Here is a 20,074-nt window from a genome sequence, read left to right as displayed (position 1 = left end):
TATTAGTGTATAATACATCTAAAAAAAAGTAAAATTATAAAAAAAGTATACCATTACAACCTAATACACACCAGTGTATAAAGTTTCTTTTAGGATAAATTTTCATTAGAAGAATGACCAAAATTCTATCTATGAAAATAAGCCTGTTACATACTATTAACGTAAATATGTGTATAGTTTTACAAAACTTGAAGTTAGTAGGTAGGACAGTTTTTATGAACTCAACGATTTTAAAAAATGGAAGAATTGAAGAGTCAAAGAATTTGTATTAAATTTTGTGTAAAAAATGAAATAAAGGGTAACAAAGTGTGGGAAATGTTACAAAAAACCAATGGTGAGTCTGCTATGAAAAAAACACGTGTTTGCGAGTGGTATAAGCGTTTCCGAGTCACAATAAGAGAAGTTGCTGATGAAGTTGGCATATCAATTGGCTCATTTCATAACATTTTTTCAAATGTTTTGGGCATAAAACGAGTGGTAGCGAAATTCATTCCAAAACTGTTGAACTTTGACCAAAAAAACAATTGCATGAACATCGCTAAGGAGCTACTAAATGACGTCAACGACGATCCAAGTTTGCCTAAAAGGTTCATAACTGGTGATGAAACATAGGTGTACGGTTATGACGTCGAAACCAAAGCATAATTGTTGCAATGGAAGCACCCTGAATCACCAAGACCGAAAAAAAGCACGTCAAGTTTGATCAAATGTTAAAGGTTTTGCTTACTGTTTTCTTCAATTATAATGGCGTAATTCATCATGAGTTCTTATTACAAGGTCGTACGGTTAATAAAGAGTATTACCTTGAAGTTATGCGACGTTTTCGTGAAGCAATCCGAAAAAAACGCCCATATTTATGGCAAAACAATTTATGGCTTTTGCACAACGATAATGCACCTGCTCACACGTCGTTACTTAATCGTAATTTTTTGGCCAAAAAACAACACCGTAGTCATTCACCAACCTCCATATTCACTAGATTTGGCTCCGTGTGACTTTTTCTTATTCCCAAAAATGAAGAAAACTATAAAAGGCTGACTTTTCACAAGCCTATATGACATTAAAAGCGCATTGCTAAATGAATTATAGGCTATCCCAAATATTGAGTTTGATAAGTGTTTCAAGGATTGGCGGAAGCGCTGGCACAAGTGCATAGTATCAAATGGGGGCTACTTTAAAGAAGCCAACATTAATGCAGACGAATAAATAAATATTTTTTCAAAAAACGAAAATTTCCGGTATTTTTTGAACACACCTCGTATATATAAGATTCATACAAGACTTTTATTTAAACAAAAGTTTCCAAGATCATCTTTTTTTATTATCATCATTTGTCAAAGTCAAGTTGTGCTGCTCTTACTTGACATTGTTTTTTATTCGTAAGCAAGTAATTTTTAAATTCTCCCCTTTTTTAATCTTTTGTGATAAGTTTCTTTTGTTCTTTGGTTTGTTTTAGGGTTTTCTTTTCTTCTGACAAACAATTTTCGTTTCTGATTGGAGTATTATGTTTTCTATCATCTTCTCTATTTTTATCAATCTGATACGTAATAATTTTGTATATATATTTTCTTTTTTCTTTTTTTTTTCACAATAATAAATGTACCACGAAAATAACTGTATCAATATGGTATACATTACTTTGCCATTAGGATTTGATTTGTATAGTATTGATAAGTTTAAATGTGTCTAAAGTTAACATGCCAAAAAATCTTTCGAGGCTTCGAAAAACGTATCATTTTTTAAAATGCAACCTCCACAACAAAAAAAAAAAAAAAAATTAGCAGATGCAGATGGTTTTTAATTTTAAAATAAATTTTTTAAAACAAATCTTTCAAAACGCATTTAAACATATTAAGTTCTGAATTAAAAAAAGTAAGTAGAAGTATAAAAGATGAAAAGTTGTTTCTTTTAAAAAAAAAAAAATTTAATAACAGGACAACGTAAATTTGCATCTGTTCGTGGTAGTTATGCAAAAATGTTCGTGGTAGTTATGCAAAAATGTTCGTGGTAGTTATGCAAAAATGTTCGTGGTAGTTATGCAAAATTGCTAATAGAAACTAATATAAATATATATATAAAGGACTTTCATTTCATAAATGATGTTTTGTGACACCAGTGTTCAGCTGCTAGCTTTCCTAGTTTTACAGACCCAATTGAGTTAAAATCTCTTAGATGCCATGTCTCTATACCTCACAAACCTGCAAATTATAAAATACATAGAAGAACAATACAATCCCTTTAATAGGCTTACAATGCAAACTTGTGTCGTAGACGTGGCGGAAACTTAAGAACTCTAAAGTAAGTTTCATTATTAACTTGGGAAAATGTAGTGCCTACTATCTTTAATACTACTACTTTATCTTTAATAGTCTTAAAGCTTTATAGATTATTATAAAAAGAATTATTATAAAAAGAAAGACTTTAGATTGTCATGCTGTTTTATCTTTATCTAATAGTGATGATGTGAAAATGAGTAAAATGTGGACTGCTAAAACCGTTGGACATTCGAACACAGTAGAAGACTATAGGGTAAGCAATTTGCAGTTATTGCAAATCTACAGGTCAGATAAATATCCAGTAAAAAAAAAACTTTTCTGAACTATATCATATATAGACATATCTGCAACCACTAAACCGTTACTTATTTTATACTGTTTTTTTATCAGGAGCTCCCTGCATTTTCTCACTTTTTATAATTTAGGAGAGAAACTATATAACTTAATTATTTAAGCTATACAAGGAGATAAGTTTATAATCAAGAAATGTAAATGTAATGTAAAATGTTAAAAAAAGTTTTTTTCCAGATGTTCTTCTTCTTGACATTTTTATTTTGAAAAACTTACAAATTGCTTTAAACGTTTATTTTTATCTATATCAAAACAGTTTATTAGACAATAAGTCGCTTCGCTCATTGTTGATTTACTACTTCTTTCATTTTATATAATTTCTAACTATATTCCTAAAATATAGTTTGAATCTTAGACTTTAGAAATAAAATTGTATAAAAAAATAAATCAATAACCAGTAAACCAACTTAGCAATAGGCAAATAAGTGAGCAATAAAATTGATCATTAACATTAGATTTTTAAAAAACTAGGTTTTTGCGTATGTCTTTTAAAACGACAATTATAAATAAGAAAAATCTTGTAAGTAAAATATATCTTGTAAGAAAGGAAGGAGGCGTGAACTTACTTTCAAATGCTCTTCTGCGGTGCTCTGTGATAAGACCGTGAGGACTTCTTGGAGCACCTAAAATAATAATAAGAATAATAATAAAAAAATCCTAATTTACCTATTAGTAAAAAGTTAATAACAAAAAAAAAGTACAAGCATTACAATTTAAGGCCAATGACGATGCATCGGTGTCGGCCGGTACAAATCGGTATAGGTTTTTGCGTCAGTCTTTTAATCATGTTATCAGAGTATTCGTTTCATATTAGTTTAAATATATACTTCTTAATTAGATGCTAAATATGTAGTTAATAATACCGAGAGAAAAAACAGCAGTTATAAACAAGAAACACCTTGTTTCAAGAATTATCTCTAAAATAAAATTAAGCATAGATAATGTAAAGCTAACTTTTTTTTACATGTCTAGTTTCGTGGTGCCAGATCTCGATTATTAAACCTTATAAAATAAAATATTCTCATATAAACATAGTGTCTGCTTAAACTTTCTTCTAAATGAAAAGCATGATCAACATGTTCATTATAAAAAAATGTAAAATTGCAATTCTTTTTTATTACTTTAATAATTTGTTGCATAATATTTTTTTTAGTTAATAAAAGTTTCATTTGCGATATATAAGCAGTTTCCATTTCGTGAAGTAGGTTTTGTAAAGAATCAGTATCAAATAAGTTACTTTGACAGGGTGTCTCACTAGAAAAAAACTTGTACACATAATTAACATACTTGGACTCTCTTTATCCAATCGTTTTTTATAAGATGTGATGGATCAAATATTATATAAACTTTTGCTTCTGTAGTTGGATATGAAATTTGTTTATTTAATAATGAAAATCCTAAAAATTTGAGAGCTCTAATATTAATTGAGCTTCAATCATAAACAAGACATCTTACAGCTAAACCTGTTTTATGTAGATGAATCGTAGCATTATTTACTATTTTAGCTAAATTGGTATTACTGTAAAAATATACAACTAGTAGTTTCCATTTTGTTGATAACCAGCTGACCATCAATACAAGTACTTGGTTTACTGGCTAGCTATTAGATTGAATTTCAATGATCTTGTCATTGTTTTTGTCACAATCAAGTTGTTGCTTTAAAAAAATGTTATCAAAAACAAGGCTACAGTTTCGTTTCAATTTTTTCATGGTATCTACTCGCATTTTTAGTAAAGCCATAACTTTATTGAAAAAACCAGATTCTAGGGTCTTAAAAGATTTTTCAAGAAACATTAAAATAACGCTTTTTTAGCAGGTAATAAAAAAACTTTTCTAAATATTTTAAAAGCTTGTGGACTGCAATACATGTTTCTCAAAGCTAAAATTTTATCTTTAACAGTCCAAGGCTTTCCTTTTTTAACGCGACTATTCTTACTTAATTGAGTTTTTAGATAAATTTTAATATGTTCAAAATTGTTAGATAAATTAATAATATGTTTTATTGATTCACCGCATTTTTTTAACATCTCGTGCTTTATCTTTAGGTTCTTGAGTTTTTTTAAGTCGACAAATCTCAACTTGAGATAATAAATATTTATTTTTAAAAGTTTTGACAGTTGTATTATTTGTACTACAATTTTTAACATTATTTATTTCATTTAATTCAACTTTATCATTGATTTCATTTTTTTGTAGAAGTAAACTTTCATTTACAGGATAAAATGAAGTCAAGCAGACTTCATTTTATAAAGTAAATGAAGTCAGCTTGTTGGCTGTTTTCTCTTTAAATTCAACGTAGAAGGTTGATTTGGAAAGTTAAAAATTGTTGATACAGCAGTTACAAGTGCTCTTTTATCACCATTATTGGCAAGATAGTATTGGGAAGAATCAAGATGTTCACTACAAATAGTATAGTTAAGATAAAGTTCTTCACATGATTTTGTATCGAGATCTTGGCGACGACAGTTACGAAACCAAACCTTGCATCTAGATATGAATTATTTACATCATACTGTGTATAAATTTATTTTACAAAATTTAAATTAAAACAGTGTTTTGAAAGTTTCTTTAAATTCTTAATATACTAGTTATTTAATAAATTTGATTCGTTTCATAATTTTTTACTTATCCTTTGGAAACCGAAAAAAAGATATATCATTTACAACATTCTTTCCGAGCTTATTTACACAACTGATGACTGAGTTAAAGGCTGTCATGTTTAATAGTATTTATAGATAAAGCAACTTGGTTTTTTAAAAGCGAAATCAAATAATATTACAATTTATAATATAATTAGTCGACAACAAGGTGTATAATAAATTTATGTTGTTTAAAAGTTTATAAGCGAAAAATTGTTAAAGCAAAATTTTCCTTTGTTCTTTTTTCTCCAATAGTACAGTCTGGTTTTTATCTTTGTTCTTAAAACATTGCATTTAATTAACTTTTTATAAATAATTATTTAATAATATAAAATTTTTGATAAAATATTTATTTAAATTATAACTTAAATAAATATTTTATCAAAAATTTTATATTTATCAATTCCATGTCAAGTGAACTGAAAAGAGTGAAACTGAATAGAGTAAAAGTTTTTAAATTTTCACACTATTATCCTTCATTCTTCTTAAAATCACCTCTTGGTATGCGAAGCGAGTTATGATGCACTTTAGTGACCTGAACTCGTTTTCTTGGCCTCTGTATGGCAATTAGCCGGAGGAGTATAAATTACAATAACAATTCATGTCTAGTGAAAGAAAAGATTATAAAAAAACCTTTACAACAATATAAAAAGCAATTGCCTACTGCTATTATTAAAACGTACAACGCGAATGCAAGAAAACCAATATTTGTATACTCCGGATAGGATGGCAAGGTTTCGTTGCACGAAGTATTTTTACACGTTCATTACCGTTGACGTTAATGTAGTTTAGTTTGATTTTAAGTTTAAGCAATTATTATAAATAAAATAGATTTCTTAAATAGATAGAATTCTTGAAGTAAATAGAAGTTACGTAAACGTAATAACAATAATAATAACAACTTTACGCATAATTTACAATAATATTAACAACTTTACGCATATAATAACATATTACAATAACAATAACAACTTACGCAACTTTACAATAATAGCAACAACTTTACGCATCACATTAGTAGAAACTTGTATTTATTAATGTGTTTTGTACAAAGAATTTTCTAATAAAAGAACTTGTAATTATTAGACCAACTAAATATAAACTGAATATAAACCGTTTTTTGTTCAATAGGATACCTTACAATTTTTTATTGAAAAATCTTTTTGATCCAAGTTAAACAATTTTATTCGATCAAAGACGAGGAAAGGTGAAAATCTGAACATAGAATAATTTTATTGAGAATTTATTAGAATGTTTATTAGAAAATTTACAAGAAAATTTATTAGAATTCATGACTTTCATTCCAAAATCTTCTTATTATGAATAAGTTCACAAATTATTATAAATGTGGAAAAATCAAATCAAAAAATTAAAGCGTTTGAATGATATCAAAATTTATTTACTTTTTAGAGCCTTTTTTAAAGACATAACCTCAAAAATTTTTGTTGCGATTTTTTGTCCTACTATTAAAACCTGAATCCGTTTACAAAAGGTTTAAGTAATATTTTTTCGGCTTTTAAATTAATCTATAAATGTTTTTACTAAAAATCAAATATCAAAAATTTAGACTTCCAGCTTACTTTTGATGAACAGTTGCATAAAATTATTGAAATTCGGGTTAAACTGCCAGTTATGCTCGTTTATTGGAAATTCGATAAAGGCTTAAATTACTTCGTCAAACGTCGAAAGCTGAAAATCTTCATAAATGTTTTTAATCTTTATACTGAACAAAATTATTTTTATTATTTCAAATTTGTAAAAGTTTAAGTGGCATCCACTTTGGAAACTCTCTTTAAAAAAACTAGAAACCGATTGTCCACCTTGAAATAGTGTTTTCATTTTTGTTAATTGTTTTTATCGTCTAGTGACGCGTTGCTGCATAATTCATAAGTGATCAAAGTTATATTTAAAATTTCACAGATTTTTAAGAAAAAAAACCCTTAAAGTTTGAAAATCGAAATATTTTTTTCAAACATAGTTAGTTTACTTTATTTTTCCGTTTAAAAAAGTTTTCAATTTAAAAAATATAAGAGTCACAAAAGCTGGAGCAGGTAGAAGGCATAAATTAGCCTTATCAGCGAGTCGAAATTAAAACATTTTGAAAAATCCAAAAAGAGTACAAAAAGAGTCGGCATGTTTAAAATAAATGACCAGGGGCGTTTACCGAAAATTTTGTTGGTAAGTCCGAAAAAAACTATGCCCTCCTCCGCCTCCCTTTTTTTTGATGGACCGGATTTTGACCGGATTGAGTCTATTTTATAATAGGTGCATGTTTCCATACCGCAAAGTCAGGTGGTGTCCGCAGTAAGGGTCTGCGTCTCGAAACTTTTCTTATTACGATACGATACGATATGATATCGGAATGTGCATATCGTAAGTTTTTTTATATTACGATAATATCGTAACCAAAAAATTTGCACGATAAACTTTCAATTTTTATCGATTCATTACGATATTTGTCGTTCAATTACCATAAGTATCTTAACTCATATCGTAACTCAAACGATAACGATAGTTATCGGTTCATTACGATATTAATTTTTCCGACTAAAAAAATAATTTTTTTAAAAACCTAAATAACTTTAATAAAATTACTGACAAGTTCACTATTTAATGTAAAAAAAGAAATAAACAAAACTTTATTTGTAATTTTGATTTTTTAATTTATTTAAGACTTAAGCTGAAGCAAAAAATAACTAAAAACAAAAAATAATAATGTTTTACTCGATAAATTCTTGGCTTTACATGTTTAACATGTTAAGGTTTGTGCTTGTGACTTAATATAAGAAAAATATTAAAATTTAACCTCAAAGACAATGTTTATTGAAATCACTAAATCACTAAGGTAAAGTAGGGTAATTTCGGCAGGGAGATAATTTCGGCACCCCTTCAAAAGACACCTAAAAATATTTATTTATTGGAATATTAAAGTTATAGTTGGGTATTGTAGTATAATAAACAGTTTTTTTAAAAATATTAGTTTAAACTTTGATTTTTACATTACAGGTACGTTAATTTATGATTATTAGCTTTTTCTTAACATTTTTACTTTTTTGAAAATGCAGGATAAATGATCTTTTCTCTGAAATTTTTACCAAAAGTTGTTATTTATTTTATTCAAAAATATAAACTGAATAAAATGTGAGCAACAATAAGATGAAACTCAGAGAATGTTACAAGATATTAAAGTTTCCCCAAGGACTGCTCTAAGGAGATAATTTCGGCTTATGAATAGTTGTTAATTTCGGCAGCGCCGAATTTGCCGACCTGTTGTTTCTTTGAAACCAAAATGGAAATAAGCGTTTTAACTATTATGAAAAGAAGTTGGTTTTAGTAATTTAGATAGTAATAAAACAATAACGAGTTAGTAAAAAAGTGAATTCGTTAGTGTCTGTGTGAAACTTGATAAAATATTAGTTCCCCACAATATAAATTAAATTTATGTCATATTTAATAACATTAGGTGCGTGACAATTGCGTTTTACGGAACCGAATTTTGTGCTAAAATTTTGTGCTACGATTTTTGCAGTCTCTTCAAAGTTAGCGTGCTTGAGGAAGGCTTTCTGAAATAACTTTTTAGTATTTGTTATCAACATAGAGTATTTTTAGAAAGAGGAATAGTTGAAGCTTATTATTAATTTGGTTTTAATTATACTCAATTGATATATTACCGAGTTTATTGATGTCAAAGTTTTAGTTGTACTTCTGTGGTGAAATTAATGTCCAGGATATAGTCTATATTTTATCTATTCAATTTTTATTTTTAAGTTATTCATTTATCTATGCACCTGCCAAATTTCGTTGAAAAATATTATGTAGCAGTTACTCTATTTGTTGCTGCACTTTTGTTACCTAATTTACATTTTCCCTGTTGTTAGCGCGGGAGACAGAGGGGCCATTGATTATTTGTATATATATATATTTTTTTTATGTATAACATTCAATTAATAATATTATTAGCAATATTTAACTTATTTCATAAATTGATATTATAAACCTAGATACTTTATAGTGAAAATATGATTTAAAAATATGTAAATTTAAACGAAATTGTTTTATTAAAAGGATTTTTAGTAAATAATAAAATAAGATTTAAATTTTATATTTCATTTAGAAACAAAATGGAGAAAGAAAATAAAGGTTTCACATAGTATTTCGTATCATATTCATAATATAATTTATATATGAATCAAATTAGTTATGAATCATATCTAATTTGAAGTTTGAACGTTGTCTTAATTTAACAAGGAAAGCCTTTAGATTATAATTTATAACTAATAAATAAGTTATTTTTATATAAATATATTAAACTATTTTTAAATTATTATTTGGCCACTATCTAAACCTTTATGTATAACTTAAATATTTCTTTCGCTGTTTTAGATGCTCTAAGTTGTGAAATGGCGTCAGCCAACAACATCAGATAGTTACTTTCTTTTTTCAATAGCTCAGTAGTTATTTTTATTATATATATATATATATATATATATATATATATATATATATATATATATATATATATATATATATATATATATATATATATATATATATATATATATATATATATATATATATATATATATATATACAAATGACTTACTATATGCAAATTTTTATATTACTTTGTAAAAATAAAGTTAATTTAATTTGTTTAGATGAACTTGCTTTACAGAGGATCAGTCAGTTATATCCCTATTATGTGAATTAATTTAGTATTTAGTCATTTACTATTAGTTTTCAAATACAGTTCTTTATATGTAGATTGTTGTTAGTTGTATTTTTGTATACCTAATTCTTACAAGTCACTTTTTTTTTCTGTAGACAAATTAGAACAAACAATCAGTAAGTTTAGTTTAAATTGTTTTAGTTACTATATCATTTAAAAGTATTTGTATGCTGTGTTAGTATTCCTTGTTAGCTTTGAATAAACGTTTTGATTTAAAATTGGTATTTAGGTGAGTACGGCCAGCAGATACGTAAGTTTCATAGATTTCTATATTTTTCAACATATAACTAATTGATACATCATTACAAATATAAACTTCAAGTAAATGTTTTAACTTAAAATTGGTATTTAGGTGAATATGGCAAACAAATATGTAAATTTTGTAGGTTTCAATATTTTAAAGTGTATACTTTGTTAATACATCATTATATAGATATTATAACTCGAAACAAGTGTATTTTAAAGTTGAAATATATTCCATTCACATTCCAACAATTTTAATTTATTTTCTTTATCTTTAGCAAACCTTACTTTGATAATTGGTGAGAGAATTTATATACATATATATATATATATATATATATATATATATATATATATATATATATATATATATATATATATATATAATGGAAGGAGACTTATATAATGCCATTTAATTCATATTTAGTGTCACTGTCGTCTATTCCTGCTGGTAAGGTTTATATATTCTTACTTTTCAATATGATTATAATTGCTAATTAATTGTGAGGTCATGTTGTGTATTGTTTTTTTATTTTTTAGTATCATCATCGTCCATTACTGTTGGCAAGTTTTATATATTATTATTTTTCAGTATAGTTTTAATTTTAAAATAATTGTAAGGTTGTTTTGTGTATTGTCTTTTTATTTTTTAGTATCATCTTCATCCGTTACTGTTGGTAAGGTTTATATATATATATATATATATATATATATATATATATATATATATATATATATATATATATATATATATATATATATTTATATATATATATATATATATATATATATATATATATATATATATATATATATATATATATATATATATATGTATGTATGTATGTATGTATGTATGTATGTATGTATGTATGTATGTATGTATGTATGTATGTATATATATATTGTTAATTACAAATAATTTTAAGTATGGTTTCAATTATTCAATAATTATACAGTTGTGTTGTGTATTGCATTTTTTATTTTTTAGTATCAACTTCATCGGTTATAAAGGGTAAGGTTTTTATATTTTTATTTTCATATATGATTTTAATTTCTAAATTATTTTAAGGTTGTGCTATATTATTTAATTTTTTTATATAAAGTTTTTCATATAACATTTTTTTATCATATAAGTCTATGCTATAGTATTTTATATTTTTGTTTTTTAGTGCCATCATCATCGAAACAAGTTGGTAAGGTATAATCTAAACCTTTCAACATGATTGTTATTACAAAATAAATACAAGATTTTATTTTTTAGTTTAGTGCCACTTGCATCTGTTCCAGTTGGTAATGTCATATATTTTCAATAAGAGTTTATAGATCTTAAATAACAAATATTTTCCAGTATCGACAAATAATTTACATATATAATTGCAAGATAATGTAATGTATTTTTATTTTTTAGTTTTATCTTCTTCTGTTAATACTGGTAAGGCTTACATATTTTTACTTTTTAACAACCAAATAATTTTAAGACGTGGCTGTATTTTATGTTTATTTTTTAGTGCCATCGTCATCTGAACGAATTGGTAAGGTGTATAAAGTGAACTTGTAATTGGAAAATTTTTACAAGAATTTGATTTTAGTTTATTATGCCTATTTCTTTATTTTAGTGTAAATTTCATCTGTTCCAGTTGGTAATGACATATTATTTCTTTCTTTGAAAATTGATTTAAGTATTTATTATTATTATTATTATGCTTTTTTTTCTTTATCTGTTGCAACTTGTAAGGCTATATATATCAACTTTGCCACATGAGCTTATATTAAAAAATATTTGCAATTTTTGTTTTTGTATTATGCCACCTCTGCCTACTCAAACTGGTAAGACAATATTTATCATCTTTGCATTAAGATTATGAACTTATTTTTTAATTTATTTCCAATTTTTTAATTTATTTTTTAAATTTATTGTTCAAATTTTGAAAATAATAATTTTTTTTTTTAGGTTGGGTGGAGAGGTGGGTAGGGGGGGTAGGCAGGTGGTGGGCATACGTCCCTTCGTAGTAGAAACACCACTTTTATACGTAAGATTGTATAACATAATTTTATATTGTGTACTAATTTTACTCATGATAGTAAAGATATAAATATTTATAAAATCAAGTCGTTTTTGATCCTAGGGTGTGATACACCAATCGCTACCACACCCACCTCTATTGCTAACATTCACCTCTCGTATATTTTGGTGGTTTACTATAAATTTAAAACAACTTTTTTGTGTATTTGTATTGCTTATGTATTTAAAAAAAAAAAATTTCTGAAAAAAGTGTTCAGTTTTATACGGGCGAGGTGGTGGTTTGGTGCCCCCTCTGTCCATCCGATACACCCGGTGGTTAGAGTTTAACATAAAGTTGTAACCCACTCTTACACCTATCTTTTGACACCAAGATATTTGTATTTCTATAAGAATTGGCAAAGTTATGACAATTTAAGTGAAGAAAATCATTATTTTGACCACAGTTTCTTCAACAAATCCATATATAGAAAAATTGCTACTTAAACCGTCATAACTTTTGAACCAATTGTTCGATTTTGATAATTTTTTCACCTTTAAAATACTGTAATAATCCTCTTTCTAATGATATATAACATTATAGTATTCAAACAATTTGAAATTTTTTACTCACGTACCTAATAACATGTATATAATAAGTTAATAATTTATTATATACAACAATATATATATATATATATATATATATATATATATATATATATATATATATATATATTTTGTTATATATATACATTATTATATATATTATATGTCATAAAATTAATTATATATATATATATATATTATATTATATTAATTATATATATTATATGTCATAAAATTAATTTATATTAGGTATATTATTATTAAGATATTAATAATATATTTGTAATAAATGTATATAATATATATGTATATATATATATATATATATATATATATATATATATGTATATATATATATATATATATATATATATATATATATGTATATATATATATATATATAGATATATAAACATTATTTGACAGCATCATATAATGGGTTCAAAACGTGTAAAATATGGTAATTGGTCAAATGAATCGTTAAAACTAGCAGTAAATGCAGTTTTAGTTGATGGTTGCTCGAAATATTCTGCTGCTAAACAATATAAAATACCAAGGCAAACAATACATGACTATATAAAACGAGCGTCTGTTGATAATTGTGTTAAAAAGTTAAGTGCAGGACACCCAACAACACTCTCAGCTTTTCAAGAAAAAGAGCTTGTAGAAGTTCTTCTGACCATGTCACAGAGATTATTTGGCCTGTCTCCAAAAGATGTGAAGCAAATGGTATTCCAGTTTTGTGAAGAAAATGGTATTATTCACAAGTTTAATTGTGGAACTAAGTCAGCAGAAAAAGAATGGTTTAGGGGTTTTTTGAAACGTCATAATAAACTCTCTGTAAGAGTTGCTGAATCAACGTCATTGCATCGAGCCATTGGATTTAATAGAATAAAAGTTAATCGTTTTTATGATGAACTAGAAAAAATAATGTTTAATGCCAATGGAATGCAGATTATTCCACCATCAAACTTATTCAACGTAGACGAATCCGGATTGTCAATATGCCATAAACCAGGAAAAGTTGTTGCCCTGAAGGGAAAACATAGTGTTGGCGGCTTAACAAGCTCGGAAAGAGGAAAAACAATCACAATAGTTTGTTGCCAATCAGCAAGCAGATCTTTTGTCCCTCCAATGCTGATTTATCCACGTATTCGAGTGAGACCTGAATTTTTAGATAAAACCCCAGTTGGTTCTATTTCTAGTGGCAGCAAAAATGGGTGGATAACAACTGGTTTGTTTGAAAAATGGTTTGATCATTTTTTACTAGCAGTCCAGCCACAGTCAAGAAACCAACCAGTTCTTCTAATTTTAGATGGACATTCAAGTCATAAAAAAAATCTTAGTGTTGTTATAAAAGCTCGCGAGACAAATGTTATTATGTTATCACTTCCATCCCACTGCACACACAAACTGCAACCACTTGATGTTTCATTTTTTAAAAGCCTCAAAATATTCTATGATCAAGAAGTTGGTACTTGGCTTCGTCATCATCCAGGTCGTCCTGTAACTGAATTAGAGGTTAGTGAATTATTTGGAATAGCTTATGGGAAAGCTGCAACTGTTCAAAATTGTCAGTCAGGGTTTAAAAAATGTGGAATATATCCATTTGATAGAAATGTGTTTACTGAAGAAGACTTTGCTGCAGCTAAGGCTACTGATCACTCATATATTGTATCAAAAATTTCAAAACCAAATATTACCTCTGAAATGCATCCTACTCTCGACAATGGGTTAGACTCTGCTAAAGATTTAGATCATGTTGATTTTGTCACAAAATGTATTATTGCTTCTCAAAAAGGTAAATCATTTTAAAAGGTGTATTATTTTTACCATCTTCCACCATTCATTTTAAACACAGATTTAATTTGTTTTATATCAAGCAAAATAATAATTTTTCTGTTGTTTTATTAACCTAAAAAAAAATTTCTTAAAAAATTTGTTCAAATTTCTTTTAAACATTTTAACTATTTTTTTATAATTTATATGTTGAATTTTATTCATCTTCTTTAATTAAATATTTTTATTTAGAATCTGTTTCACCAAACTTATCATTTACACTTCATAAGTCATTAGAATTAGCCACCTCTAATGAAACCTCACAACCTTATGGTATTACATTTGGATCACTAGCTGGACTTGAAATTAAAAATACAAAACGAACAGGTATAAAAAGGAGGGTAAATCATGCTGAAAAAATTACTGGATCACCATATAAATCTCAGCTAGAGGAATCTTTAACTTTGAAATATAAGAACAGGCAGCCACGTAAAAAGTGCATTAAAAAAGATATATCTACACATCAAAAGGTACGTTTGAATAACCTTGATGCAAAAGGTGTGATTAATAAACAACTTTGTGCAAAATTTCAATACAGTTATGGTGATCCTGTCGATCCGTATTTAAAGGATAATTGGGATAAATGCCATAAATGCTCTAGATGGTGGCATGAAACATGTGCTGCTATATGTGGTGTTTATGCTAAAAAAGTATTTACTTGTGATGATTGTATGAAACACTGATTCTTTAAAAAAAAGTTATATGTCATATATTGATAAGCTGTTTTTTAACTTTCTTAAATAAATCTCTTTTTATAAAGTTTTCTTTGAACTTTGTATTTTATTTTTTTATGTTTAACTATAGAAGTTATGTAAAATATTATTTTATTAACTTCATATGAGCTTATAAACAAGAATTCCTATTTAAATAGAATTTAGAAATAATCATCGAAATCATAGAAATTAGTAATCATTTCATTTACAATTTTACTTTGGAAGCAAATTTTTCTAATAAGGTTTCTGTTTTGGGTGATATATTCATACTTTACTAAAATAGGTGGTTCAAAAATTATTAATCTTTGCAATTGCAACGCCCTTAATTAAATGCGAATTAGGTGTAACAGACTCCATTTAAGAGACAATTACTTTATACAATGGAAATTTATAGCTGTTTATAATATTTTAATTATATTAATGTGCTTTCAACAAACGTCTTAATTTTCTCAAGTATGCCGAATTTACCGTATCATAGTGCCGAAAATACCATACTAGGTCGCTAATTTCGTCATTTTTGAGTGTTTTGTAAAACAAATTTTACATGAAACTTTGTAAGTCTAAAACAATTTTTTAACTATTATTTAATAGATATATCTGCAGGGCATCGATATGCATGATTTTTTAACGTTATTAAAGCAACCGTTGTCTATAAACAACAAAATGGCTTAATACGCCGAAATTACCCTACTTTACCCAATATGGCAAATTTTATAAACTCTAAGCAGTGAAATAGACCAATGACGCCACTTAGGCAATGAACCAATTTAAGTTAGTCATCCATTTTAACTGCTGATGTAAGAGTTGAAGTAGAAGGTCCCTGAGTTGAAGCAGCTAAATTCTCAGAGTCATTGGTAGAAGCTTCTTCTTCTTTTTCATCCTGACTGGTTAGAAACCATCTTTTGATCTGGATCTTAGGGTAGTTTTGCTGAATGAACAACAATTTTTCAACTTGTTCAGGCTGCAACTTCGTTCTTTTATAAGAGACGATTCCACCACCGGCATTAAGGGATCATCCATAAATGATGTCAGTATGTAGGAGGAAGGGGGGGGGGAGGGAGTGTTGGAAAGTTTGACACTAATTAACAATGGGGAGGGGGTGTTAAGGCCAAAATGATGTCAATTTAAATTATTTTTTTAGTTTTAAGAGCAGATTTTAACGGTATTTACATCTACTAAATAGAATAGAAATGATGTTTTGTTGGTGGGGAAACTAATATTAAATGCGGAGAATGTGATATTATGTTTTATTAACTTATTTATAATATAAATATATAATAAGTTTCCCAGAGAAATTAAATAAATATCAACTACTAACGTAAATCAAAAATTACTATCGTTTTGTTAATATATTACCATATGACAGCGAATCAAATTATGTTAGAAATAATAACTCTTTGTGTATAAAATTCACAATCGTTATTCGCTCCCTAGCGGTTATAAAATGTGGTTCAAAATAAACTCATAAAAGTAAACTCATAAATTTGTCATTTTTTGAAATTAAATTGTCGTTATTTCAAATACGAAACTCTAATTGATTACGAGTTATAGTCAATATTTTACTCAAATTGTGAAATGTGAAAATCGTTCTTGTTGTCGGACTATTAGAAGCTCTTCCTTTACTCTAATAAGAGCAAGATTTCTTCCGCCACCTGCCCCTGTCAACCAAACAAGAGAAGGGCTCAAAGCAGTAGATGTCTCAAAAGGAGTAAAAGAATTGTTTCCATCATCTGTCTTTATGCTCATTGCATCAAACATTGAAAGTATTCTTCCTCGTACTGCCAAAAGATTTCCAATTTTGCCGTATGATGCGTTTTGTCCATCAATTCACTCTAGCCTAGCTGATAGAATCTGTAAAAAGTGCAATATCTACTTTGCCTCTCAAGCTATGTTGAAAAAGCACGCTTCTATCCATTTTTCTGCTATAACACTCCCTCTAATCAAAAGGGTCCAACCTGTTCGTATCGCTGCCAAGCGTCAGACAGAATTTTTGGCAGTCGTCGCCTTGCAGAAGAGTTCGGAAACTGCTGAATGGTTAGAAGTTAACGCCAGGGCTGTGGAGTCGGTAAACCTCAGTTCCGACTCCAACTCCTTAACTTTATTATGAACCGACTCGAACTCCGACTCCTTCATAAGTCACCAATTTGTAACAACAAATTTACCGCGTTAAAATGTTAAGATTTCCTTAATTCATCACCTTGATATAATTAATCCGACCACTTAGTGCTTTAAACAATATTTATTAGAAAACAAATTCCGAACAAATTACATTTCTGAACTTTTGTGAATAAATATACAATAAACTCTTATGCAGTCACTTTTAAAATTATGAATTAATCCTCAGAAAAAGTATTGCCTCAGTCAGATCCTCCTTCATGGATGTCCTCAAATCTGATCTTATTATTTTTTGGGCAGAGAACAACCTCTCCACACTAACTTGAGTTAATGGCAAATCAGTAATCTTTCGGGCAACTTCTTTGACCATTTCATGACACATATCAATTGCTTGCAATACTGTTACTTTTGATGAACTGCCAAATTGTTCCACTACTTTTAATGCACATGAAAAACGATTCTGAAATTTACTGGCAGTGTTCTCTGATAGGAATGACTCTTTTTCCATAAGGGAACGCTTTGCACGGTCTTTATGGTTCTTAATACTTCTCAAAATCAAATTCTTCAAAAGTAGATGTTGAAGATGTGGCAGTATGACCCAATTCCTCCGGTTCCTGACAGTTGTGCAACTTGTTTATTCTTACAGCTATTTCAAGCAGAGCTTTATTTCCTTTAGTCAGTTGTTGATCATCAAGAAGTATTGGGTCTATAAAAACAGCTGCCAAAAGAATCTTATTTTCTAATAGTACTTTTTCTCTCTGTTTCATTGCAGTGACAATGCACTTGCAAATAACGCTCCCTTTTAAGACAAGCAAATCATCAAGTTTTCCCACTTCTTTAGGAAAATACCTGAAGTTAAGTCCACTTCTTGCAATTTTTTAGTCACTGCAAATGGATGTTGTAGCAATTCTTTTAGCTCTGTCTTTATATATATATATATATATATATATATATATATATATATATATATATATATATATATATATATATATATATATATATATATATATATATATATATATATATATATATATATATATATATATATATATATATATGTATTTCTCTGTGTGTGTGAGAGAAAGCTTCTGTCTGTTTGTATAACTGTAGCTTTGTATACAAAAAAATATGTGTAATATACACACACACATATAACAGTAATATATTAATGGTAAGTGAAATAATATACCATGTAGCTCTATATATAAATTTTTTATAAACAGTATATATAATTAAAATAAATATAAAATATGAAATACCATCATAGGAAACATAGCAAACAAGTAACACGTAATTCAAAACTAAACTAAAATTTTTATTAAAATTTTTGCCTTTTAACTTATATATTTTATTGACTAATTAATATTTAAGTAAAAATATTTTTAAAAGAAGCAAAAATTAAATAGTTTTAAATCGAATTAAACCGCAACATACTTCAAAACAAAAAAAAGAATTAAAGATATAATAAATTGTTTAAAGTATTTAAGAATGAATAATTTAAAAGAGTATAGACCTTAAAATGTTTACCTAAAAATGTTTAGCAAAGAATAATCAAAAGTCAAATAAATGCGTAACGTAAAACACTTAAGTGATAAATCATTTTAAAAAATCATTTACGAGATAAATGATTTTTTAAGCATCTGAGAGAAATATAGTAAAAATATTTTTTTTACTATTTTGGTTCGAAATCGAAAAGGTGTCCGCGCATCTCACTTGAACGCCGTCCAACAACCATTTGATGCGCATTATATGACCATTATATATACCTATCTTTCGCCCATTAGATGTTCCGTCATTTGATGGTAGTTTGTGAGATATTTTAGTTGCCCAACTTGCCCCTATGGTTAACTAGCCGCGCCATACTTAATTGGCTTAGTTGCCCTTAGCAACCAATCAGATCAGCATTTCGTTTTACAAATAAGCTGTGAAGTGAAATGAAAGCTGGAATCTAGTTGCCTGGGGTAACTGGGCCACTTCTACTTTACACAAGTTTGATAAATAACTCCTTTGGTGTCTAAACGTAATAGGTGCACTTTTTGCACATCTACATAAGAGGTTTACACCTGAGCACAGTATTGTTTACACCTGTATGCAGTATTAAACAAAGTAAAAGAGATAACAAAGCGAAGCACAAGTACTATAGTGATCATTTCTCATGTACTATCACTTTACAAAAGATTAATGCAATGTTAATGAGATACTTACAGTCTTTCTGTTGTGTGAAGCAGCTTTTTTCTGCTTGGTGTTTGCGTGTCTAGCTTTCTACTAAGAATATGAAGCACAGTGTCAGACAGTGTAAGTCATAAAGTTATCTAGTATAAGAGATGGTGGAGGAGAGCAAAGGAGAGATGATTTCTGATTCTCAGTGATAAGCAGCAAAACACCCTGTTGCTTATCACTGTTTTGAAGGCCTTAAATTAACATATCAAACTCCTAGCTTTACAGTGGTTGCAAACTGTTACTACTATTCCCATTATATCTGGATATACTACAGCTAATAGAGCAAGCTGGGACTTAAATTTTTGTAACAATTTGAGGGCTAGAGTTTGATACTTTAA

The 20,074-nt window shown here is 27.5% G+C and overlaps 2 protein-coding genes across 2 annotated transcripts; both read left to right on the top strand.

The window, feature by feature from the left end:
• Positions 1 to 237: 237 nt before the first annotated feature.
• Positions 238 to 612, top strand: LOC136075898 (protein GVQW3-like). The gene has a single exon (XM_065789341.1). It carries the CDS (start codon positions 238 to 240, stop codon positions 610 to 612), a length of 375 nt encoding a protein of 124 aa, XP_065645413.1.
• A 12,672-nt stretch (positions 613 to 13,284) lies between these two features.
• LOC136075897 (tigger transposable element-derived protein 6-like) lies at positions 13,285 to 15,395 on the top strand. The gene is made up of 2 exons (XM_065789340.1): positions 13,285 to 14,650; positions 14,881 to 15,395. Exons 1-2 carry the CDS (start codon positions 13,285 to 13,287, stop codon positions 15,369 to 15,371), a joined length of 1,857 nt encoding a protein of 618 aa, XP_065645412.1. The 3' UTR covers positions 15,372 to 15,395.
• The last annotated feature ends 4,679 nt before the right edge of the window (positions 15,396 to 20,074 follow it).

The sequence above is a fragment of the Hydra vulgaris genome, chromosome 02 (genome assembly GCF_038396675.1).
Source record: "Hydra vulgaris chromosome 02, alternate assembly HydraT2T_AEP".
In the NCBI taxonomy this organism is placed as follows: Eukaryota; Metazoa; Cnidaria; class Hydrozoa; order Anthoathecata; family Hydridae; genus Hydra; species Hydra vulgaris.
Note: the sequence above shows the minus strand (reverse complement) of the source record. Positions and strands in the feature narration are given on the sequence as shown.

Bases quoted from the DNA above. Each gene is read 5' to 3' on its own strand.
- LOC136075898 (XM_065789341.1), top strand. From the start codon at position 238: ATGGAAGAATTGAAGAGTCAAAGAATTTGTATTAAATTTTGTGTAAAA.
- LOC136075897 (XM_065789340.1), top strand. From the start codon at position 13,285: ATGGGTTCAAAACGTGTAAAATATGGTAATTGGTCAAATGAATCGTTA. The intron at 14,651-14,880 runs GTAAATCATTTT...ATTTTTATTTAG, and splicing joins TATTATTGCTTCTCAAAAAG to AATCTGTTTCACCAAACTTA.